The sequence below is a fragment of the Centruroides vittatus genome, unplaced genomic scaffold (assembly GCF_030686945.1).
Source record: "Centruroides vittatus isolate TY-2023 unplaced genomic scaffold, ASM3068694v2 contig_2818, whole genome shotgun sequence".
Classification (NCBI taxonomy): domain Eukaryota; kingdom Metazoa; phylum Arthropoda; class Arachnida; order Scorpiones; family Buthidae; genus Centruroides; species Centruroides vittatus.
The window spans coordinates 1844495-1872421 of record NW_027121792.1 but is presented as its reverse complement, the minus strand read 5'-3'; the positions used below and the strand labels follow the sequence as shown (position 1 = coordinate 1872421).

Below are 27927 nucleotides of genomic sequence, written 5' to 3'. Positions count from 1 at the left end.
ACAAATAAAAAGTTTATATTTAAGCTTTGTTACAATTTCCTTATTACAAAAGTTTCAAAAAAATAATTTATTTTTATTACAGTGGAGCATTATGTCACATTATATAATAACTAATGCAAATTTTATGCAATGGCAAGACAATAAAAATGTATATTTTGTACATAAAATTACTTAAATTAAGATCACAGCTATATCAATAAGAGGAATGTTATAATATAAACAGCCAGCCAGCCAGAGAGCCGAGGCAATTAAGGCACCCTGAAGGACCAGGTAACGAATTCGCGTGAGTTGAAAACACCCAAGAGTTTTTCAGGGTGGTCTTTACACCTTATGAGATACAAGCAGGCCAGAAGATAGATGAGAATTTGGCCAAAAATTATTGTGCTTTTAAGTTCGGTCAATCGCCACCAGGTTTGCTTTTAAATTATTATTTCTCGGTGGAAGATGATAAGCAGGAATGGTTTTTTTCTTTTTTACATAAACTGTATATTGCAATGTGCCTTTTTGCAAATCTAGATAGATAAAAAAGGTAATATCTCATTTTATTACTTTCCTGTAAGTAATATACTCATTTTATTACTTCCATTTTCTCTTAAGTTATTAACTTAAGAGAAAATGGACTGTAACCAATCTATTTTCTTTTCATTCATTCCACATCATGTTTATCATTATTAAGGGACATGATATTAAATGAGGAACAAAAGCCATGCTCTGAGGAATTTTATAAATTTAAAAAAAAAAAAAAAAGCTCTGAAAACCATTGAAGGTTATGCCCTTCGACGGTTCTCAGAGCCTTTATTTTTGAATTTATAAAATTGAAACCTATCTATTGATAATTCTTCGAAAATGCAGAAGCATTATCACCATAGTTGATGCTAGTTTTAAAAATGAGCATTTAGAAGTGATCTTAGTGGCAACAAATTGAACTACTGTGCGTCCTAATTCGTTGTATAATTTCTGGACCTGTCTATATCTCGTAGGTTACGGGTGGTCTGTCCCAGAAGGTGGGGTCCATCCCCTCACCACCCAGCTGCCCCATTGTATGCCTGACTGAACCCACAAAGTGTTTGGAAAATAAAGCTCTCTGTTTAGTGCCCATAGGGCAAAGAAGTATTGTACAATAATAATTATTACACTTTTTAACTACATTGTAATTATATAGAAAAAAGCATATTTACATTACTAGAAAATGCGCTTACTCGTATTGTTCAATTTATATTACAATTTTTAGATACAGATTTCATCCTCGTTAGGTCGAAATTCAGGGAAGAAAATATTCGCCACTTCAAATTACCGAAGTCGCCCAAAAGTAGTGACCTAGAGTCCTACAAATATCTCAATCTACTACTTGCTGCCCAATCTCGCAATCCCAAAACCCAGCTGTATTTTATGAAATAAGAGAAAAAAAAGAGTAGACCGTGGGTAATGTGATGCCCGAAAATCTGTTACTGTAAAAGCAGATTAAAGTTGTTCTTGGTCTATTGTTCTCTTACAACGTGGAGGCATTTCGATCTAAATGAACCAGTAAATGTACACGTATCACAGTTCGGATAAAATTTTCATTTCGAATTTTGAATTACCCGTATTTCAAACTAACTGAATTCCTTAACATGTAAATCTTTATATCCCCGGCCAGGACAAAAGTACAGTTACAAACTAATGGGATTTGGAACTATCCGAATTCGAATTAACGAGGATTTCGTGGATTACAAAAATAATGTATAAACTTATAGATTATTATACAAATTTAGTATTCCTTTGAGAAAAAAATATTTCATATCATATAGCATAACAAATAATGTTAAAGTATCATTAACTAAGTAAGATTTCGTTAAATCTGACTGATGAATAAACTCTGGAAATGAGATAACTTCTTTATTTCCTGGTTGCTGAATGCAGCAAGAAAAAGTTTTAAGATAATTTTGATTTTTTCCAGATGCATCTAATATACCAATCATACCCTGTAAGAATACAAAATTTTATAATAATTATTTTATGAATAATTTACCGAAGATTTATTAAATCATCAAAAATATATATCTTAGTTTATTAATAATAAATATATTATTAATTTATTTATTTATATACCATAGGAGATATAGCACATTCATTTTTATTTATTTTTTATTTTTTTATTTAAGCATTCTGGTACAAAGACCCTGATGCGGGGATAGAACAAAACAAAGTATACATAATCTTATAAAATAACAAAACATATTTCACAGATATATTCATCAATTGTAATAACATTAATAATTTAAAATGATAATTGCAAAATTTATAAACTAAATCCAAATCAGAAAATAAAACTTAAAGAACTACTTGGGAGAACTATCCGAAAGAAATTAACAACCAACAGAACTAAAACTTACCTAAAAAAAGAAAAAAACAGCAATTCAAACCAATTATTCAAAAGAAAATCGGATAGTCTCCCAAGCAGTCCAAGCAGCCACAGATTAAATAGTAGGCAGACCACGCCCCAAAACGTAATTTACATAAATAAGCACAGCTTTCGCTTTAAGCCTAAAAAAACAATGAAAAAGAAATCGAAAATCAAATATACAATAAACATTATGAAATAATCAATTTAACCCTCTTTATGAAAATAAATACCTTAAAGAATAAATCAAAATCAGAAATAACTTTTTTAAACTGATTAAATGAAAAATTGGGAACCCCAAAAGTCTCCTCACGTAATTTTGACAAAAGAGAACAAACAGCAATAATATGAAATGCATCCAATGGTAAGTCCGCCACACCACATATGCAAATGTCCCTTCTGTAATTACATAAAAAACTTAATGAATTACATCTTATTTGCATTAATACGGCCATAACATTAGAAGAAAAATTACTATTATAAATAGAACAATCAAAAAAAGGTTTATTCAAACTCTTATACCATTCACAATAAGAACTTAATAATATGCCATGATTCAACTTCAAAATATAATTATCAAAATTATTTAACTTTAGTAAATAAACACTATTAAAATCTTGTAACAGATTATCAAAATCGATTCCGTTCCTTGAACAACTAGCCCACCAATACTTCGACAAAGGCAACTGAACATGTTTCACAACATAACGCAAACAAATCTTACTAAGGCGTTCTTCATTTAAACTCAACGTTCTAAAAATCCAATTAACAGATTTGTTCAGGATCAAACAAGACAAAGGAATCAATGAACATTCCATAGACACTAGATAACTAGGAGTACACCTTGGAAGCCCGTACATTCTCTTAACAAAAGTAGTTAATACCGTATCCAAACTCTCCGCCTGAAACCCCCACACCTCCGAAGCATAAAGGAGAGATGAGCCCACCACGGCATTAAATAACCTTAACCGATCCTTCAAATTACACAACTTAGCAGACTGACACATATGAATAACTTTGTCCATTTTTATCTCAGCATTAACTTGACAAGACCTCACATGAGTATTAAAATAACCATTACTTTTAAAAATTACACCTAAATACTTATATTGAGATACAACCGAAATTGGAACACCTCGAAACCACCATTTGTCAGCCTTAGAAGCCTTACCACCATTTCGAAAGACCACAATTTTTGATTTAGCAAGATTCAATTGTAAACTATTATCGCTTAAATAATTATCCAGAAGGTCAATCGACCTCTGTAATGACCTCGGAGAATCCGCCACAATTACCACATCATCCGCATACGCTAATACTTTAACAGACACACCACCGACAACTATACCATCTCCGCCGGAATCATCAATACAATTTAATAAATCATTTAAAAATAAACTAAAAAGAATAGGGCTTAAGATACAACCCTGTTTAATACCCTTATCAGAAAAGAAAGGTGAGAACAAAAATTCCTCCATTTAATCCTAACATTCGAACCACTATATCACTCTGCCAATAAAGATACAAACTTAAAGCTTAATCCAAACTTTAATAATTTCCTCCATAATAAATCCCTATCAACAGAATCAAATGCTGATGCTAAATCTATAAAAAAAAGCATAAACCTTACGCCGTTTCCTACTTAGTGTCTTAGAGATAACAGTATACAGAATAAAAATATTATCAACAGTAGAGTAACCTGCACGGAAACCAGCCTGACTCTCTGACAGAATATCTCTCATATTCAACCAACTTATTAACCTGTAATACAAAACTCTACAAAAAATCTTAGAAACGCAGCACAACAACGAAATACCTCTGTAATTAGTAAGCACCGACCTTGAGCCACCCTTAGGCACCGGAACCAATAAAGAACTCTTCCATTCATCTGGAATAACACCAGTTCTCAGAACCTTATTAAAATTATCTAATAAACAGAGAAAAGCACTATCAATTTTCCAAAATTCAGTAGGAATACCATCTATTCCAGGAGCACCACCAACAGTCGACTTACTTAAAACGACTCTAAGTTCCTCCTCCGAGATGTAAGAATCCAATATTTCGTTTGACCAAGTCACACAATCATTAAAAACCACTAAATCAACATCATATGGACTTTCAGAGCCATAAAGGGAGAAAAAATAACTAAACCAATCAAATAAACTAATATTAACCTTAGCATAATTTCCCCTTGCTTTACATAAATTCCAAAATAATCTATTATTTTTATAAAAATTTTTAACATTTTGTAACCTTTTACAAAATTCTTTCTTCTTTGCTAAACATAATTTTTTTACCAAACTTCGGTATAACACAACATTCATTTTTATTTAAATAATTTTGATTAAGAAAACACTTTGGTAAAATTTGGTTCATTTTGAATATTTAGTTAAAGCTAAGTATATTTATATATATGTATAAGTAATATTTAGTTAGTTCTAAAGCTATCTTATTCAGGAGTAACAGTCGTAGAACAGCAGTTCTCAATTGGTGTAGAACAATTTTTAATACATCTACAATCAGGTGTCATATTTAAAAAACAACAAAGATAATTATTAAATAATACTTCCATAAAAATAATAATTAATGCTTTTGAAAAGTTATCTTAAAATAATCTTAATTTGTCAGTTATAAACATCATAAATGTCCTACTTTTATCTGATAGCAATAAGCGGCAGACTGATCACAATAATAGACAAAATTTTACACAGGAATTAAATAATTGGTTTTGAAAAACTGGTTTTGATTACATTAAGTGGCTGATAACATAAACCAGTGATTACAATAAGTGACGACTACTGTATATCCTAAAACTTTAATTTTTTTGACTGATTAACTACTGATGTAAGGCATAAGCACATTAAGATTTTGACAGACAATAATTTTAGGAAAGACTGACTTGTAATGTGATCAATCAGACTGAAGGAAAAGAAATACTTTCACTCATACTAGTAAACAGGACAATCACAAGAGGAGTAAAGATAGGGATTTTCCCCCACCTCCACTCCCCTCGCAATCCAGAGAAGACTTGAAAACTCAAATGGTTCCTACCTTATAAAATTAATGTTAATTTTACTAACAGAAAATAAAATTTTTAAGACTCTTTTTAATAAAACATTCTATGTACAGTAGACCCCCCTATAACAGGGAACATATCTACCGTGTGTAGATATGTTCCGTGTTATACGAATCCATGTTGTACGAGTCACTTAAATACACGAGCCAATCACAGCCCGGCACGTGTGCAGTTTAAGGGCTACGGCTGTTTGAAAGGTTTTCTTCCGTAAAATTAATCGATTCTAGACTAATTTGACTCAACATTTCCAAATCACGTATAACTTTTTAGAAATAATCCATATAAACTATGATATAAACAAAAAATTGTAGGATTACTTACCGAGTGTGCACCGTTCGACGATGCCATTGCTTAAGATTGTTTTCGCCGCGGAGCGGCTCGTCAAACGGCGGGCGCGTGTTTCCCGATAAGTTATTTTTCTATGAAAAATTCACTAAACTTTGGAATCATCATTAATATAAATATAATTTTTATGACCGTTAAATAATAAATGGTTTTTTAGTAGGTCTGCTGCTCGTTTAAACTCAACGGTTTGTACAATATCCACTATTGGTCCAGATTCGACCAATCCTGTCGCGACACGAGTCGGCGATGATGTTTTACAGTGTTATACGAGTCTCTTTTAGCGTGTTATACGAACACTATCACAATTTTTTTGCAGTGTTATACAAATCCGTGTTATAGGGGGGGTCTACTGTATTTTCAGAAAGCACTGACAAAAGTAGCCCGCTAAGGAGGAAAAGGAACCCACTCTACCCTAGGCCTTATACAAGCTCTCAGCAGCCCTGCTACTAAAGTATGGAATAAGATTGGAATAAAATTCAAATTTCCTATAGTAGACTGACATCTTACTTCATGGCTATCTAACTAAATAATATTTTACTAAAAAATAATTTTGATTATTAATATATTTTACAAAAAATTAATGTATGTTAATTATCTGATTTTTATGTTCTAAGTAAATGTCAAAATAAAAAATTAAACGGACTGAATCAAATATCTGAAATTAACAGAGTATTTTAAAGCTATAATTCAATTAAAATACTATATAATTTGGCATTAATTATAGCAATGGATCCACAACATACTTTAAACTTACCATTAAATTGCAGGGCCAATATAACTTCTTGTCATTAGGGCCAGTAACCAGGTAAAGTTGAATGAAAAGATGAGTGCCCCAACTAAATTTTACATCACCATTAAGATTTGCTTCTAATGAAAACATATATCCATTTTCACCAAGAGAAAATTCTTTACTAAAAACTGTGTAGTGACCTCCTATCCTTGTAGCTTTTATCTTGCTGTATTTATTAATAGGCCAATAAAGAATGCCAATGTTTTCTTTAAGTAAATTGTTGTTAGGACTATTAGCCTTAAAATAAAAATATTTGGAAATTTAAGTTATAAATGAGGAAAAACTTTCAAATTATATAATTAATAAATATAACATAAATAAAATAAATAAATAATAATTTTATTCTTTATTAATTATATACTTGTTAGGCCACCAAATAACCACCTGATTACATCAGGCTAATTTTCTGCAATTATATTTAATTAATTTATTTAAGTAATTAATTAAATATAATCATGGAAAATTAGCTTGATGTAATCCTGTGGTTGTTTGGCTTTACAAATTTATCAGGTTTTGTAATGTTTGTTTATGTATTTTACTTGTTACTTTTATTTTTTAAAAATTGCAACTATAAATGTGACAAATTATATTAGAATTATCTGATGTAGACAATAAAATCTGTGTAAACCAGAAGCGCCCAGTACAAAACATTTTCTCAGTTTGGCAGGTTTCCATTTTGAACAGTATTTTTTAACATAGAAAAATTGCTCCATTTTAAAGAATTATTTCTGTTTAGATAGGTTTCCCTATTATTCAAATTCCATTTTGTACATATTTTACTGTAATATTAATATAATATTCATAATATGATTTCTTATAAGTGCATTTATTATGGATGTGTAAGTATGTTCACACATACATACATGAATGTACTGTACTAGCTGAATGTAATGACTTACTAATGATTTCACTAATGAGAGTAAAAGTCATTAAAAAAGTTAGTTTGGAAGAACTTTATTTATGGATCTGTTCATTCTAAAACTAAAAAAGATTAAACCACATAAAAAATTGGAAAAAGGTGAATTCCAACAGTGTCTCTTTATCAACCCAAACTGTTCATAACTAATTACATGATCCATCCTTGAGAGTTAGGTGATCTTGGCAAGGACCAAAGCTCACCCAACAGCATCATGCAGACCAGTATAGACAGGCAGTATGTCAACAATTATAGACCTTATAACAATGGCACAATTTGCTGTTCTTCAATGAAGTGAGAATTTGCCTGGCACCTGATGACAATAGAAGACACATGAAGCAGTACCCTGGTTGTATTGCATATTGTTAACAGTGCTTTTATCATGTTCAGTTTGGTAGTGATTCAATCTTGTTATGGAATGATAGTGCTCTTTGTTAACATAGCCACTTTCTAAACAAATAACTACATTAGTTGTTTAGAAAGTCCAAATCAATTGAATGAAATGGCCTGCACTCTCCCCAGACATGAAACTCATTCAGCATGCTTGGGAAAGTCTCAAATGAGCCATAAGATGTCATAAACCATAAGCAGACAAACACCAAGACCTCCTACAGATTACTGTTACTGAATAGGACAATATGAACCAGAATGATCTCAATGGACTGACTGATCTGCCTGGAGAGTTGCAGCATTGAAAACTCCAGGGGTGGCAAGACAGGGTATTGAGACTACCATAAACTACCATCCATAAACAATGTAGACATTAGTTTAAAATTTAAACTATATTTAAACAAGTGGAACAAACATTTAAAGTTTAAATGCCATTGTTCCTAGACAATGCTTTTACTTATTACATACTTTTGGTTTTTGTGACAATAAAGTATGTATTTTCATTACATGAGAGTCTTATTTTATAATAGAATGTCATGTTCAAAATACCTCTTCACTCATTTCCAGAATTGGAGTTATACAAAACTTTTAAATGAGTATTATGGATCTTTAGTCATAGTATTACACATAATAAAATTAATATACAATCATTATTATTGTTATAGTTCAGACTTTTATGTATTCCACTGTTTTGAATCTATTATTTATGCTTGTAATATCTATCAATATAATTTATCAATTCTAATATCAATTTATTGATAAATATTTTTCCATAGTTTTTTTATTTTGCAGTATGAAATTTACTGTACTGATCAAAAATGTTTCAAAATACAATTTTATGATAATTTGAAGAAGAAAGTAAAACCATAAAAATTACTGTCTAATATACAGTTTTTTTACAAATGCATTTACATAATAATAGTTAATTTAAAAAACTGATGTAAAAACATAAAATGCAGGTTTAAAGAAATTATAATTAATAAGATGCTAAACTTAGCAGATATGCAGATTTAATACTCTGCTTACTATACAGATGTATTGCCATTTATGCTAACTACAACTTCCATTTGTTCTTTGCTTCCATACTAATTTATGAGATATAATCATACAGGTCACTCGTTATTTTTCACTACTTTAATCCAGATTATATTAGCCAAATTCATTTAAGGTTCCATCATTTGATTAATTTGAAGAAATATTAAAATTTTGTATTGAAATAAGTAATTATATATAAAAATACTGTAATCATTAATTTATAATGTAAAATCTGAATTGACATCTAAGCTATTGGATAGTGACATGATGCAACTATTATAATGGTAGAGTTGTCTATACGACTGCCCAGACATCAATCTGTATGATTTCAATCTCTAGACATTCTTGACAAAGATGTGGACCTCTAAGACATTGTAAATAACAAATATCATGTTGATCATGCAACCAATTAATGATAGATTCCCAGATTTTGTGATTTATCCTCTATATAGTTTGTACTCATTATGTCAACAAATCATCTGTCATATAAAAAAAAACAAATATGCACCATCCTGTACTTCTTACAATTGATAAAGGTAAATATTTCATTTCAAGACTGAAAAATCAAAATCAATAAAAAAAAATCCTCTCTCAATCATTCTGGGTTTTAATTTTTCAACTTATTCTTATTTAAACTGTATATTAATTTTTGATTATTTTAAAATTTTTTTATTGCCGACCCTTTCTCTGTTCTCCCATTTTAACGATAATATATTCTCACCAAATAAACCTTATAAACATTTACTGCTAAATAAAAACAATTGTTGAATCAAATAGCAATCCAGACAATATCTGAAATAATAAAATCTTTATAAATCTATTAAATTCAAAAATTACTTAACAAGTTTATTGTAATATTGTTGAACTGTTTCCTAGAAACATTGTTAGATTATTATTATTTATTGGAAGAAAAATATATCAAATAAAGAGATATTAATAATGAATGAATTAACATTAATTTAATATATAAGTAATTAAGCTAAAATGAATAATAAAGTTTAATTAATATACCATTGCATTAATTTCCTTCTGATAATTTGTTATTTCTTGGAAATGACTGTTTCTTTTCTCATATTCATTAAAAGCTGATTCCACTTCCTGTAATATTAAAGGAAAAAAAATCAATATGATTATAATTTTATTAATAATAATAACAACTCTCCCGTGGTCACCACCTGGTCGTGGTGGGAGAGCCCAGTAATTTTACTGATCCATAGGGCAATGCAGGCTGGAAGCACAAGCTCCTGGTAGGGACAACCATGCCAGTAAGGTCTATGGAGAGAAATGAAGCTAAGAGTGACCACACCCACAATCTGAGGAGATATTTATCAAGGTAGTAACCAGATCTAAGTATGAGACCAGCTCAAATGTTGCCCGGGTTAACGAGATCTGCGTTCGTGAATTAGGCAGAGGCTCACGTTCAAAAAATATGCCACAGTCTCCTTTGGTTACTGGTGGCAAAAGCAGCACCAGCCCAAGCATGGCTACTGCAATGCCCTCAACAGATGTGAGAAACCCACCTAGCCTTGGTGTTTCTGTGGCAATGCATCCACAGACCACAAAGGCTGGAAAACCATGCTAACGAATGAAATGGACAATAGAAATGAACAAGTTTATCATCTGTATTTACTACACCATCACAAAACTTGAAACAAACATGACATAATACAGACAACCACACCATAGATTCATACAACTATATCCTCACCTCACTGTCACCAAACAGAGTTGTTGATCAAAAAAGAACAATTATACGCAACAACCTTATCCCACAAACAACACTTAAACTTATCAAACATCAAATACATCAAAAGACAGAAATGTTTAACATTAATGAAGATCATGTAACCTGTCAGGATAATCCAGCAACAAGCATTGATAATAACACACATACAACAACTACCACTAATGATACTACAGACACTTCCTCATCCATCACTGATAACATAGATATAGATTTAGTTAATACACTCTCACTTATATTTCAGGAAACACTCACTAAATATACAGGTACAGATCCCACACAAAGACCACGAATACCAAAAATCAACACGTCAAAGGTAGTAGGAAAAATGTATGTACTTCAATTGAATAGAAATACATACATCACTCTACAGAAAGCCATTATATTGAATACATGTCACATTGTTAGGAAATTCCAGAATACAGACACTGACATCGACACACTTATTTTATTTTAGTTTTGTTTTGGTTGCTATGCCTTGATTCTGGTCCAGCATAGTACACAGCCACCGGTGTTAACCTAGTATATCTCACTAAACCCAATATAACAATAATAAGAAGAAGAATATAATGTATATTTTCTGAAATTAAATTTAAAATTATCCTTAAAAAATTTTAAAAAATGACTGATTTAATAAACCTTAAATAAATTTATACTTTTGAAATATAATAGCATATATCAACAGAATATTACAGAAAAAGCTGAAATCATACTATATATTAAGGAAAGTTTTGAAATTATAAAAAGTCAAATTAATATCAACAAAAATTTAGGCATAAAGATAAAAAAAATTGGTTAAAATACTGTAAAGTTATATAAGTAAGTTAATTATATTCAATTAGAAATTTTAAACATAATTCTATATCCAAAAATTGTAAACATTAAAAATCATATACTAACATGTAAATCAGAGGATCGGTAAAAAGAAAATTTAATCTTGAAAGCTTAGTAAAGATTAAAACACAAATATAAAAAGAATATCTTATTGTATTAAAAAATGAAGAAAAAAATTTTATAATTTTTAAGTTTAATTTTTAATTTTTATAGAAATGAGATTAAGGAAAAAACCCAGTAGAAACCAGTAGTGATGGCAAATGTTCAGTACTGTTTAATATACTAAGTTGTGATAATTTTAATGGTGAATATATGCATGTTTTAAAAGTGTGTATAATAGTTTGTACCACTACACTAAATGTCTGTAAGATAAAGACAAATTTGTAATATAATTGATATATGTTCAAATTCTATTCTGCAGCTGACAGATCAGGGCATACGCCAAAATGCATATCAGCATCTAAGATATTGCAGAATAATGTGTGATGTAAAAAAAAGCATAGTGTCTACCTGTGCACTTAGTTATGTAGTAAACTTAAAGACTAACAAATAGTATATATATATATATATATTTTTTTTAATAAATGGCCAAGGCAGTTTAGGTATCAGCCTAATGTTCTGGAGACTCAATCATATTGCACAAAAGATAGATAATGTTACCAGATTGCAATCAATCTATTCTATATATATAAAATACTTAGTTCAAAATTGTAACAACACTTTTTCCATTTAAAAAAAACTTAAGTGCTGGTAATTGAGGAATTATCAATTTTTGAACAAATTGAATAAAGTGAGGGGGGGTTGGCCCAATGGGAAAGCAAGGAGGTTTGACCAAGAGAAGAACAAAGAGATTGGAGGTGAGTTGGACTACCTGTCCACCCTGTGAGAGGTAGAGGAAACTAAAGAGGCTCTAAAGGGAGCATAGTAAGTGGGAATTGACCCTGCAACTGGAGTGAGGTGACAAAATATCTGTTATGAATAGTCTATATTAAGAACAAGTGAGCCAAATCAATGGGGTGAGCAAGCAAAGCAAACCACAACCATGAAATTGGAATGTTTTTTTTGTGGGATGTTAAAAAAATCATAATGTTTGACCAATTTGAAAAAAAAATTGTTTTTTGTTTTGGAATCTGAAGGATGTTTTACGTTCAATATTGATGGAAAAAAATCTGGAAAAAAGTTTTGTATGTTTTGAATAAAAACTATTTTCCAAATAATTTGAGTGTAGAGGTGTATTTCAAAATGGATCTGAACTAATTTACATTACAGATTTCTCATTCAGAATAAGACAGATAAGAAAATACACATATTGTTGAAATTTCAAGTTTATTCTAGATGAAATGTATAGAAACCCAAAATTATTGTTGTTTTTTAGCCTGTCAAACCAAGTTTTAGTACTTCCATAATTTATATCAATGTAAACGATAATATCCAGTTTTAAAAATATCTTTAGCATTAGAACTAATTTCATCAAAGCACTTCTAAATACAGATAACTCTTGATAAATGTGGTTAATTGGTTCTGTAAGTATACCACATGTATTGAAACCATGCAAACTCATATCAAAGTTAACAATCAATGGAAAATAAATTAATTTGTAAATTAGATCATTAGTCCTCTGCAATTGTAATTTTTACATTTTAAATTTCAAAAAAAAAGGATATTTATCAAAAATTCTTTAATTAATTAAAAAAGGAAAACAAAAAGAGTACTTTTTTTTTAACATATAGTAGAGCATCGTTTATCCAAATCAATTGGGGACTGGGGTTGTTCTGATAACTGATTTTTCGAATAACCGATTATGTACAAAAAATATATTAACCTATCCGATGTTGAAATTTTTCTCCGTCGCGTGTCGCTTCATGTTGGAGCAAATTTCGATATTATTTCTGTGTTCTGTCCAATCACAGTAGAGGATTTTTCTTACGTAAACAGGAAAGTTAGGGGTAAAATCTGGGGAAACAAAGCCTCCGATGGCGTCGAACTTGGCAGATGACAGGGCTGATAACAACTGTTAGGTTTCTGTTTTAACGGAAAGGGGGAACAGTTTCCTCCTTTTCACAAAAATCAATTCTTCCATTTAATAAATTCTTCAATTTCTCAGATATTAACAATCTTCAGATAGTACAAATAATTCTACATACAACAACATAAAACAAAGGGATGTTTCTTAAAGTAAACACTTGGTAAAATTAGAGTTAACATGGTGAGGGGGGTAGATTGAAGGGTGAGTAAGTTCAGTTATCATCAACAAGGAAGTTTTAGACGGAAACATCTTTCTTTCACAAAATGTTAAAACTAACAGAAAAATAATATATTATTTCTTTAAGTAAAAATTACATTATTAAATGAATCTTTTTATATATAATTACAATTTAATAAATCCTATTCTCACAAAACTATCAGATTATTATTTTGTCATAGTTACTAATTCAATTACTTTTAATATATTTATTATCATAAATCAAACAGAATCAATAATAATCATGTACTCCAAACCAATTAGTGTGTAAATAAAGAAAACCAAACAAAAATGAACATTTTTGAACTTCCGAGTTCTTCATCAAATTTCGTAATGATTCCCCAATGGTTCTTCATAACAGCTTTTGGAATAAAATTCAAACAAGAGTTCAAATATAAGTTCAAAAAATTATTAAAACAACATCGTGCATGCACAGAGTCACCCTACCGGGACTGAAATGGCTAAACCATGTTGTCAATCAACTTTTGCCAGGCCATTGACAAAACCAATTCCTCTTTATAATTTATGCATGTAGATGTAAAATTGGATTTAAAAGTGTGCACAGCCTCCAACCATCTGAGATGTTCCATGGGGGACCCGGCCCAGTTAAAGTCTGCTACGATGTCCAGATCTACTGCATAAGTAGAGGGCCATGACATATATTGGCCAGATGGTCTTGCAATTCTATCCGCACAGAGCGCTTAGTTGACCCTACGTATATCAGGTCTCAATTGTATCTGTTGTCCCTAACAGGGGCACTATATGTGCTGGGAAATCTGTTCAGGTTGAGAGGGTCCTTCCCATTACATAGCATGTCAAAAATAGTCAGACACCTCCTGTAAGCGAGACATACCCGGTGTTTCCTGGCAACTTCGGTGCATAAGGATCTTAAGTAAGGGTTAAAGGTGATAGTGAAAGGAATGTTATCAGTGAATGCACTCAGGTGTGTCCTGAGTGCATTCACTGATAACATTCTATCAGGCCGTGCATAATGTTGCAATAACCACGAGTGGCAGCTACATGCTCTATAAATGCTAATTTGGCATCAAGAGCCTGGGGATTAGAAGAATGTGTAAAGGCTCTTCTGATTAAAGCCTTGTACACCGCGATCTTGTAAGAAAATGGATCACATGACACAACTGGTATGGACAAAGACATGGACCCCGGTTTATAATCAATTAGAATCAATAATAACAGTGTTTCAAAACTACAGTTTGAAAATAATATTTGAAATTGTTTAATTAAAGTTCGCTAGTTCTTTAATGGTGATGATTATAAAAACACATTCTCTATCAATGTGCTCATTGAATGATTAACAGAATTATATTACATATAAATTAACTCAAATTATTGTAAATAATACAAACTTACTTTTAATTTATTTTGCAATTTTTCACGTTCTTCTTCTAACATATTTATCTTATGTTTTAGTTTCAGCAATTCATCATCATTTGTCTATAAAGAATTGAGTTTATTTTAAAATTAAATTTTACATTTAATTTTAATTGTGAAAGTTTATAATTCTTTAAAATCTATTACAGATATTCATAATAATACTAATTGAGCTGTTGCAAATGAAAGGTTTAAGTCCATTTATTTTTAAATAGAGATGTTTAAAGACTTGCATTTGTATTGATTCAAAAATATTGGTAACTGATAATTATCTCCTGTAAATTTTTGTCCGATGGAGAATTATTGTTTAATAAAATTGAAGACAAAAACTGCCCAAAAGGGATCACCATTTTTTTCTCTGTGTTCCAAGACTATACACTTTTGTCGGTGACTGACCTTTCTTTGTAGGATGCTTGTCACTGGAAGTTACAAAAAGTCTTTTTAAAAAACACAAAACGCATCCAATTAAAATTAATAATTTCTTAAAAAGGAACTGGTGACATACAATTGTCTTGCTTGCATCCATCTATACCTTCTTTGGGGGACAACTTGTATGTCACCAGTTCCTTTTTAAGAAATTATTAATTTTAATTGGATGCGTTTTGTGTTTTTTAAAAAGACTTTTTGTAACTTCCAGTGACAAGCATCCTACAAAGAAAGGTCAGTCACCGACAAAAGTGTATAGTCTTGGAACACAGAGAAAAAAATGGTGATCCCTTTTGGGCAGTTTTTGTCTTCAATTTTATTAAATGATAATTATCTACTTACAAAATCATGGCAAGTTTGAAGATCTTGACTGAAAATTATTTAAAAATAAAAAAAAATCATGTAGAATTGTAATGTTAACATTAACTTAATTTTAAAAAAAAAAATAGGACTTAAACCATTCATTTGCAATGGTTTAATTATATATTACAGCATATAACAGATATAATTGTAATATATTTTAAAACATCAAGAACAGAACTTCAAATATAATATATCTAAAACTAATAATTTTAAGCCATTCATTTAAAAATTACCTTTACATAAAAAATTTGCATAAAATATTAGCAATTTATGAATGGAAGATAAAGTATTTACTATCTCAAATAGTCTTTTTAATACTACATTATTCCAAACTCAAAAATATATTGAAATTAGGTACTATATTCTCAACATTATCTCTGACGAAAGAAAGAGAACTTCACTAGTTAAGCATTGAATAGTTTAAAATTCAATAATGCTTTACAAAACAAATTCATATATCTATATATAAAACAGGTATATATCCAGAAATTTCTGAGTGTGGGTCACCCACATCACTGATGGCTTACGTAGATTTAGCTTAGATAGATCAAAACTACAATAGCCCAAGATCACTAGCAATACATAACTGTGCAAAAAGCTACCATATCAATATGGAACCTCCCTGCTTGTTGCAGCAAACCAATGATTCACATGAAAATGTTCAATAAGAAAAGAAAAAAAATCATTAAATTTTTATTCTTCTTTACTCATAGCTATTCATGTAGCCAAGTATTTGAGTAATGTACTTGCTTTCAGCACCTCTTTAGCAATGCATTAAGCAAGAGTGGTGTGGTAAAGTTTGATTTTTGACAAAAACCAAATTAACATTCTTTGACACTTTCGGGTACAGTATGGAGACAACTACATGAGTTGTACACAAGTGTACCAGTATAATTCTATGGTTCCAAACTGTACCTGCATGTGCCAAAAAATGTTGATTGGTTTTTGTCAGAAATCAGACTACACTAAACCACTCTTGCTTCGTGCACTGCTGGAGAGATGCCACCATTTCATTAAGAAACTTAAATATTGATTTCTTATCTAACATTTGGCTAATTATAAGAATAAACTTGTATTTAAATGATAAAATATAATAATGTCACAAATCTCCAAAAATATGATTGAATATAGCTGCACCATGTAATTACTTTTAAATATAAATATTATAATGATTTGGATAAACGATTTTGATTATATAGGTGTTCTGCTCAAAAGTACCGGATTTTAATTTCCATTAAAAATGAATGGTTTTAATGATATATAAAAGCAACAAGTGGTGCAGATGTTGAACCATGAGCATTATTGACAAGTCACAGCTTTGCCACAGGAGAAAATGCAGATCATGGTCTGGTATATCCGATAGCATGGCTGTCAAGTTCTCCCCTTTGATTTCTTTCTGTGGGAGTTACATGAAAGATATGGCTTGTACAACTTTGGTCTGAGACCTTAGGATCTTCAGGAGTGCATCATTGCAGCCATTACCACTGTGAGACAAAGCAGACATGTTGCAGCATACATAACAAAAAATTGCCTACCACCTTGATGTTGTCACCAAATGCTGGAGCATAGAGATTTGGTGAGTTTTCTCTGATAAAATCTTTGGTGAACTTATCTTTAACTGTTAATTTTTTATAGCCAAATTAAATTGGATAGATTTTTGTTTTCTTTAAGAACTTGACAACAGATATACTAACATTTATTCTAATGTTTACCTTTGACTTCAAACTTTGATATCTTTATAATTAGTAAATGGCTGAGATGGTAAATATATTCTATGTTTTAAAAAAGTAATTGTAAAAATACTGCAGAATACTAATGACATTTTACAATCTTTGGTAAGTTTAAAATTTTAAATATTAAAACTTTTTACTGAAAAACAAATTCAGATGATGAAAAGTAATTATTTATTTTATATCCTTCTCATTAAAATTTATTTTTCATATTTCACAATTTTTATTTAGATTATAAATATAGATTTCTATATATATTATATATACATATAGATCTTTAATATTAAACTTACCTTTGATTTTTTTTGCCATGCCATACATTGCCCTTGCAATTCTTTAATTTCTTCTTTTAATATATTTTTTCCCTCATCCTTGTCATCAGACTTTTCCTAAATAAAAAGTAAAAACTTTGTCTTTTAATGTATTTTCCTAATCTCAATTTGTATTTCATAAACAAAAAATTATTTAAATTAAATTAATTGAATTATTATTTAACATAACTAAACTAAAAATAAAAGTAACTTCATATTTTTGGTCGTATATTTATTTATAAAAGAAACAAAAAATTCTAAATAAATTCAAAACTCTCTATAAAAACAAAAATACAAAAATAACAGGAAAAAGGCTGTATGTATCGTATTGTATCTGTGTTTTGGTGTCTATTTCATTTAAATATCTAAAGATAGGATAATAATCAAGAAATGAAATTTGGCATGGTAGCTTGTGTATAAGGACATTGATGCTACTAAATTTTGGTGGTTAATGATCAATGGTATGGGAAGATAGAGGGTGTCATGCATATCTCAAATGGGCCTCAAACTTGATGAAAGATTTTACTTGTTATTAGCATTTACAACTTTTTTTTTTTTTATAAAACTCATCTCTACCCTCAAAATTAAGCTTTTTGCCATTTTATAATAATGTAAAAAGTTTACATAAAATATCATAAAAGATGGCACCAACACAATTTTAACTTTGTGATAATGTATCTTAGTGTTTCTTACCAAGAAAGTTACGCAACTTGTTGCTGAATTTTTATTGTACAAATACTGAAAAATATGTATTAAATTTAGGTAGGTAAGATAGGTAAGCTAGGACAAGGAAGAGAAAAATTGTACTACCAGTTTTCATTAAAGTAAGCCTGATAAATGGCACAAAACAAATTGAAAATTTCAATATCATGGAGTGCAGTAGTGCTGTATAGTAGAGCTTAGAGCTCTACTATACAGCACTCTAACATTAAAGTGTCAAATTTGACCATTAATATCTCAAATACCAATTAACTGATTTGGATAAAATTTAAAATATTTAGTGTCTGCAATGAGGACTACAGAAGTCTTAAATTTTGAATAAATTCATTGGATCATTCTGGACTTACACACTCCCAAATTTAGCATTTTTTCCTCTAGATTTACAAAGAGAGATTTTCACGACGCCAAGCTATTGAAAAATCTAGGAGTCTGCATATTCTTAATAGCTCTTTCGAGAGCTAACCACTTCTTTTGTAGTCCTTTTAAAAGGTTTTATTTAAAAATATTGAGAATTTATAAAATTATAGCTCATTTTTTAAATATTAACATTTCATTGGTCGATCATCTACCACATGACATGACATTTTGCTATTACTCTTAACCTATTAATACAAACCAAATAATTTAAAAATAAGGTATTTATAAAATAATGTCCCATTTTATGTTTTTGGTTCTTATGCACCTATACATAACAAGGGAAAGTATTGAAATTGTGTCAAATTTGACTTTCGGATTTTTGCAAATACCACATTTTGAGACCTTTTGTCTACCGCTGTATATAGATGATGAAATGTTTGTCTCTCTTTGTTCTTAGCTTTTTATTATATTTATTTTCTGAGACACTGAAGAAACTTTAACACATAAACCTGGGGCACCCCATCCCCTTCCATAATTTTACCCTCTCTTGTTAACTCCTAAAGCTTTTGCCTGATCTACACCAGATTTTTCATGCTTATTTTCTGGAACACTGAGAAAAATCTGCAGGCCATCACATGACTGTCACATGGATTATCATGAAAACTACTCTCTTATGAAGTTATTGATAACTGAAAAATACTTGAAATACCCTTTAAAAAACTGATGAAACCAAGTTGAAAAAGTAGAGCTCAGAAGAAATATCTAAATAAAGGAAACTTTTGAAAAGTTGTGGCATAAGAATAATGGAAGCAGATTTGACAGTAAGACTTAACATGTGAATAAAGTGCACATTACACAGACTACAACTACAGGAAGTTTTGGAGGAAGCAGTCAAGATATTAAATCAGAAAAAGAAGCAGTGTCACAGAAAAAGGCTTTAAGCTTTACTTTGTGCCTTAAAGTTGTTGCACTATATTAATTTAGTTGAACGTTAGAACATGTTTGATCAGTATCAGTGAAAGAAGCTCGAGGCACAACGTAAAGCTTGTATCCTTTTTCCGTGATAATAAATTGGAAAAATAAGTATCATCACAATGACTGCTTCCTCCAAACTTCCTGTAGTTGTAGTCTGTGTAATGTGTACTTTATTCTCTATTCACATGTTGAGTCTTCCTGTCAAATCTGCTTCCACTATTCTCATGCCACAACTTTCAAAATTTTCCTGCATTTAGATGTTTCTGCTGAGCTCTACTTTTTCAACCTGGTTTCACCAGTTTTTTATGGGATTTTAAAATTCCATTAAAAAAGTGGGCAAATTGAGACAACACACATGCTTGTTTGAATATAAAAATTGAATAACAAAGTTTACACTTAAGAATTGTGAAATTTTGTACAGAGAATTTTCCAAACCATGTTTGAGTGAAACCATGTTGTATGAGGGATACCTATACATTTTTGTTCAATTTCAACAATAAGTTTTACTGAAATTATAGCATGTTTGATAGTATTCTTTACGTGAATGAAATTTGATTCTTTATGGACAAAACTATTTTCACAAATTAAGTGATTATAAAATAAAATGTACAATTATTCAAAAAAATTATTTGTTAATATAGCAAAATCAAAATGATGGAAGCATGTAGAGAAATTTGTTATTGTACATTTTCTGTTAGGATACAAATGACTGTCTGTCATTTGTATCCTAACAGTTTACACAAGAAAAAGTTTCAGCCTTTTTATTATCATTTGAATTCATTGGATAAATTCAAAAACATTTAAATGCGATATGTGAATGTACTGTACATAACATACATATTCACAAAAAGATAACTAACTATTTGCATTTACAAAATTTACATATTCAATCATTAATTATTGGTATTATAAAATATTAATATTTGTTATTAATATAAAAAAATATATCAACCTCATTTAAAAATCTCTTCTCCCAAGCAATTCTCCTCAGCAATGGATGTATTTCCTTGTTAGTCTATATAAAAATTAAAAAGTATGATTAATATTAATTGGTTTTGCATTTAAAAAAGTATTGCAACAAAACAAATTTGAAACAAACTATTCTAATAACAAAACATTCTTAATAAAATGTGTTTTATAAACAAATTTTTAGTATATATGTTATGGACAAGTAATCGGGCATTATTCACAATGCCCGATTAATCACTTTGTCCATAACATATATACCATGTGCCCTTTTTAGGCACCAAAAAAGGGCACGCAGTGTGATAAATATTGATTAATTTATCAAATTGACCAGTCATTATGAATACTGCTATCACCTAGTTGGGCAAAATGGTGATAATAAGTTGAGGAGTGATCATCTAACATACGCTAGCCAGTCGGCACTCCGAGTTGCCGATTGTATCGCATTGAGTGCGTATCGTGTTTAGTACCGAATTTTAAATTGTGCGACATTTTAATTTGATTAAAAAAACTCCACTTATTTCATTTAGAAATATTTATTTTTCGTGAATTATTTCAAAGTATTTTAAAAAGAACATGTAATCTTTTAAAACTAAGTACTATTAACTATATTAATTAAATGGTTAAATTTTACCTATGTGCACCATCATGGCGATGGTTGCAACTGTTTGTGCTCCCGACAGATTCCTCTTGGAGGGGAGCCGACAGGCTGCCAATTGTTTAACGTCACTAGGTATTAATACATACTAGTTATTGATACGTGTGTTCAAAAACTACTGTGAATAAATAACTATTGACATTAAAGAATCAGTGGCCTGCCAGCAGCTCCCCTCCAGGAGGAATCCGTCAAGAGCACAAACAGTTGTGACTGCGCCAAATTCGGTACTAAACGCAATACGCACGTGCAACTCAGATGCGAGTGCTCATTGGCTAGCATATTTTGGATGACCACTCTTCAACGTATTATCATCACTTTGCCCAACTAGATGATAGCAGTATTCATAATGATCAGTCAATTTGATAATGAAATTTATTACAATGCCCAATTTTGTTGGTCATTATTCATAATGCCTGTATTAATCACTTTGTCAGTAAATTCACATATACAAACAGTAAAAATAATTATTTGTCATTTTATATATATATATATTTTTGTAAAAAATGAAATATCACATGTAAGTGTAGTATGTATACAGATTCTTTTTATTTTAGAAATCATTCTTATATTTATAAAAATAATATAAAAGATTAAAATTATTAAAAAATTAAAATTACCGGTAAAAACAGAATGAAGATAAAAATTGTTTAAACAGATAAAGTTTATCATGTTTAATTATAACATTTTTAAAATACATATTCGTAGCTAGTTGCCAAATATATATTTTAATTTTTATACACTAATGCAATAGTTCATTTGAAATTATTTGTGTAAATTTCCATATGTAAAAATATTTATGAATTCAAATCAATGTTGTTAAGTTTTCTAATTAGAAACATACATCAACAAAACCCGATAATATAAGCAAATACACCCACAACAACCATTAACACCTTCATTTACGGCTGTTGTGGGTGTATTTGTTTTCTAACTAGAGAACAAAGCCTTTCTTTACCATTCAAAAAAATTATATTCAAAATGCAAATTAATACATTCTTGCTTTTAATATACTGTTTTTAATACAATATAATGTTATACTATAAAAAATTTTTTTAATTATTCTGTTTACACACAATAATTTAAAAAAATCCTATCAAGTATTTTTTTTTTACTAATTCGATTTTAGGTGAATGATCATTATTGATAATGTGATGAATGACTATATATATAGATGAATAAATTATCTGATCAAGATGAGTTAATAATAATAATAATAATAATAATAATAATAATAATCAGCACAGAGCCCAAACGGTTGAGAGTTGAAAGTTGAAATTTGGTACACAGTTAGGGTACATCACAAGAACGCACACTAAGAAGGGGTTTTCGAAATTCCTCCCCACGGGGGAGAGGGACAGGATTAAGTCTTAACACTTCCATCAACAATGGAAGTGTTAAGTAACAATGGAGAACAAGAGAAAGCAACATGCAAGATTTACGGGCGCTGGAGGAAAAAGAAAAAAGAAAAAGAGTAATATGTTGGAACATATTCAATTTTCAAATTTAAACAGATTAGTTCGGTTTTTCTCGACTTTTCTTCTTTAGAACATTCGATGAAAATTGAACGATATAATCAGAACACGTCGTGAAAATTGAATGATATTAGAATATTCGATTTTCAAATTCGACCTTTCTTTAGAAATATTTAGTTTGCTGATGAAATTACTCTTTTTCTTCTGTGACTATAACGTAATAATCTTAATCTTCGCTATCGTTACTTTTGCCCGAGCAACGCCGGGCCTATCTGCTAGTCTACATATAAGTGTTACTGGTCAGCTATTATAGTTCTTTTTATTTTAGAGATTATATTTTTATCCATAATATTATTATTATAAAAATGTAGGAAAATAATCAGCTAACTACTAAAAACTTATAAATATTTTTTAATATGTTGTTATATACACAGCACACAATATACATTTAAATTCAAACAGCTATTTTTAGCAACTCCACTTTTACTCCAATACTAACAAGCAATCAAACTGTACTTTCTTATATTGTATGAACATTACACAAAGGGTCAATTTACACACAACAGTGACGTGCCGGCACAGTGACTGGTGCATAAACATCGATAAATATCACACGTAGCCAATCAGGGTTTCATCTACAACACGCAATCTGTATTCTGTCAATCATACAAGCGTCGTACGTGAAATTCTGATTGGTTAAATGTGATATTTGTCGATGCTTACTGCACTGTGCCGGCACGTCACTGTTATGTGTAAATCAACCCTAAAACAGGGGTCACCAGACTTTTTTCACAGCAAGCAATAACTGAGAGAATAACAAGCACAGGCACATAACCATTTTGTTCAATACAGTACACTGAATACACAAAAAATAAAGACAACCAACATATTTATTTACCAATACACAAACACAATAACTGCAGCAAGCTCATAATCACTTTTCTTAGAAACTTCATTGAAGGTACTTTGCATAAAAAGCTCTCTGATATCCAGTCTTAACAAGTCACTGAATTTTTTTCACTGATTTTCCTAAAAATTATATTACTGTCAGATTCAAAAATTAGATTGGACAAATTTTGGCATTTTTACTTAAACTTATTTTAATTTTCTCTACATAGTAAGTTTATCTACAGTCTATGATATTTCCATATAAATAATTATATCTTAGCTCATTCGTGGCAAAGCATGGCAGTGGGCCAGATGAGCCGACCTCGCGAGCCAGATCCAGTCCACGAGTCATAGTTTGGTGATCCCTGCACTAAAGCAACGCCACTGAAAACTTAAAACATTCTAAACATTCTAGCATAAAAATGCATTAAGTGATTCATAATTACATGTTGCTAATATTCAGATTAATATGCAAATAACTATTCTCCACTTCTAATACACCGGAATGATATACTCAACGTTTTCACCAACCTATTAACCAGAGTAATACTTTTCGATATTTGCTAACGCTTTCGATGTACCTCCTGGGCTCTTCCTCAGGCATTCGATAAGGTTTTTCGAATGCCTGAGGAAGAGCCCAGAAGGGGCATCGAAAGTCCGATCATCCTATCACTAAGCAGATCGAATCAGGCTTAGTGATTTAGATAAGCCTGAAATGCATACGAAACAATAAAAGTAGTGCCTAACCTGGAAGCTATGTGGATAGTCTACTGAAATTTATTTTTAATTCGGATTAAAGAGACATACTGTACAGTTACAGAAAAATTAACTAAGTCAGGCATATGCCTAATGACAACAAACTTTATAACAACTAAATATACAATCCTTAACAACAAACTAAAATGCCTAAATGTAGAAGTTTCACAATTAGAAGTCTTTATATTAAAGGCCATTGACTGAAACAAGAGACATGAGAAGAATATTTCAAAAAGAATCATAAATGTTTACAAAAAACATCAAAATGTTTGAGGAAGGTCTTATATATCTCGCTATATAAATGCTGTTTAGGTTAAAAACAGCATTTATATAGTGACGATTATATTAAGTGAGGAACATATAAGAAAAATAAAACACAGCAGTACCTGCTTAATATAATCTCTTTGGGACTTCCATTCTGATAACAATAGCTGAATAACAATAAACAGAGTAAATAAGTAGCACTATAATTAGTGGAAATTCTAGTTTCATCAACTCTGACATTAATAACACATTTTAAAGCTATTAAGAAATGGTTTGAAGGTTAATTATTAATTGTAATATACCCAGCATTTAACTGAAGTAATAAATGCCAGCAATTTATACCACTATACTGGAAGAAAATCATGGTTAAAATGACATTTAAGATTTAAGGAACTGATTGAATTATGATTACAATAAGCAAAGTATTACAAAATTGCTTTAGGACAACAATTCTGATAACATTAGCCAAGTGATATCATTATCTATGATTACTATGATAGCTTCTATTGTATGAAAAATATGAAAACTATAGTAACTATGCAATAGTTTCCATACATCAGATAAAAGTAAAACTAATTTTTATTTTTTCTCATTTGTAATTTTGAATTCTATTTTTCTCCAAAATTTCATGTAATGTGGAAATTGCATCAATAACACTTCTTCCCTTTCTGAAACCTTGCTCTTTCTCTAGAAACTTTTTAAGTGTATTATTGAGCTTCAATGCAGCTAATAGTAATGTTATTCAGTTTATTTACTAGTCATTATGGCAAATTTTACGGCACAGCTCCGAACGACACAGACGGTAACTTATCGGGGTTGTAGACCGTTCATATTTTGCCCAAAAAAGTGTTTCGCAAACAATCAAAAATAAACTACGGCAGTCTCTCTTACGCATTACTATTGCAGCCTAAAGTTTTTAATCCTTCGGGACCGTATAGTTAAGCTTTTGCCGGAACTAGAATTACCACACGACAGGCAATGGGAGAACACGTTCTCCATTTTCTCTTTAAAAAATGACTGTAATTTTACACGTAATAAGCTTATCTGGAATTTACATAATAATCAATGTGTATAACAGTTAAAATGTCAAAATGTAAACTTATTTTAAAAAGTTTAATCAACCTTTTAAATGTTATTGGTATATTTAAACACTAAGATTAACCAAATAAATAAATATGGTATAATTATATATAAATTTAATTAACTTATTTATTCTGTAATACTATGTTGACAATATGATAAGAATGTAGAATCTCGAATACAAAAGAATCAAGAAGCTATGGAAAAAAACAATGGTAAAAGTACAGTACATAATTCCCATATTATGGGTTAAATTAATCATTTTCATTACCTTACCTTAATCAGTGGCAATTTTCTACTGAACATATTAACAACAGTTTTAAGCGTAATTGTCACATTTTCACTTCTACTAACCCTAACAGCATTTACGGGATTATCATTTTTATAATTAACACACATTTCCCTATTAAGTGGCATCGTTTCTACCCTTCACAGCCATGACACGTTTGGCTTTCCCAAATCTGTACCGTACATTACGATAATCACGTGGACTTTCCTGTTTGTATTTTCCGTAGCCAATCACAAACTAGAATATAAATCTTACGTCATTGCTTTCGTTATGCACAATTTTTTTTTATTTTTATTTTTTTTTTATTTATTTATTTACATTTATTATTAATTTAGAATTTTCTAATTAAAAAAAGAAAAACTTTTAAACTTATAATAAATCTGTATATTTTAGTGAAAATATATTAAATACGTACGCATTTTGGTTTCATAGATAAGATAATAAGAAAAAAAATGATACGAAGCGAGATTACTGAATTTTATTACACGCAATTGATTATGAAAATAAAATTTTTATTAGCTTTTTAAAATAGTAAATAAGAGGAAAATAACATTTTATAAAAGATTGTGGAGAAGTTCCTCAAGTCCTTTATGGAAATCGAAATCGGGTCCTTTTTTTTTTAACTCTTTCCGCCCTGTGGGTACTAAGAGGGCCTCTTTTAGTAGGCCCATTATGGGTTCGGCCAGGCCCACAATGGGGCGACCGGGTGGTGAAAGACGGGGCCCGACATATCCGAACGGACCACCCCCGAAAAATTCCTGGGGATTATTCGACCCGTTCGGATTCGATCCCGGGTCCCCCAGAGCGGTAGGCTGCCACCTTTACCGCTCGGCCATCCGGCCGTCGAAATCGGGTCCTCATGCAGGATCGGCGTGTAGAAGAGGAGGACCCGATTTCGATTGGCCTGGGTTGTAAATTATACAAGAATTACTGAATACGTTTTATTTTATTTCTTATTTTTTATAAATTTTGTTCTCGAATTCTATTTCAGACAGCGTTATTATCATTCTGTGTTATAAGATTACTCTGAATTCATTCTCGCGGAGGTTTAGTGTGACGTTGCACGCATTAAACATGCGGCTGCGACGACTCGTTGCTTATCTTTTTTTTTTTTTGCATAATACCTGATAAAAATACAAAAATTAAGTAAGTGCAAATTCTATTATTATTTTTTTGTTGTTGTCGTTATTTTTTTTTTTGGTTTGTGTTAAAAAAAATTATTAAAAGCAATGTTTATCTTTGTTATAGCACAGTTTGGTCACCTGTTTTTGTTTATTTAATTATTATAAATTGTATATTATATTGTAAATCTAATTATCTGAATTTTGTATGTAATTTAATTTTGATGTATTTTTATTATTTCGTTCCCTGTACAAAAGTTGAAAACCCTGTACTAATTTAATCATAATTTCTTAAAGATATAGAACCAAAATACGGAGGTTTTGTCTATTATACAGGGGAAGGGGTCATCCAAATGTGATGTCACAAATCCTTTTTTTTACTACTTTACCCCCTTCTTGTCTCATTT

General features: G+C 30.2%; 1 protein-coding gene across 1 annotated transcript; it reads right to left on the bottom strand.

Moving 5' to 3' along the window:
* Window positions 1–849: 849 nt before the first annotated feature.
* Window positions 850–26591, bottom strand: LOC136972177 (TNF receptor-associated factor 2-like). Its single transcript, XM_067266734.1, has 7 exons — window positions 26387–26591; window positions 20979–21041; window positions 17957–18052; window positions 15124–15207; window positions 9944–10030; window positions 6556–6828; window positions 850–1961 (listed from the first exon to the last, which is right to left on the bottom strand). Exons 1-7 carry the CDS (start codon window positions 26525–26527, stop codon window positions 1728–1730), a joined length of 978 nt encoding a protein of 325 aa, XP_067122835.1. The 5' UTR covers window positions 26528–26591; the 3' UTR covers window positions 850–1727.
* Window positions 26592–27927: the final 1336 nt, after the last annotated feature.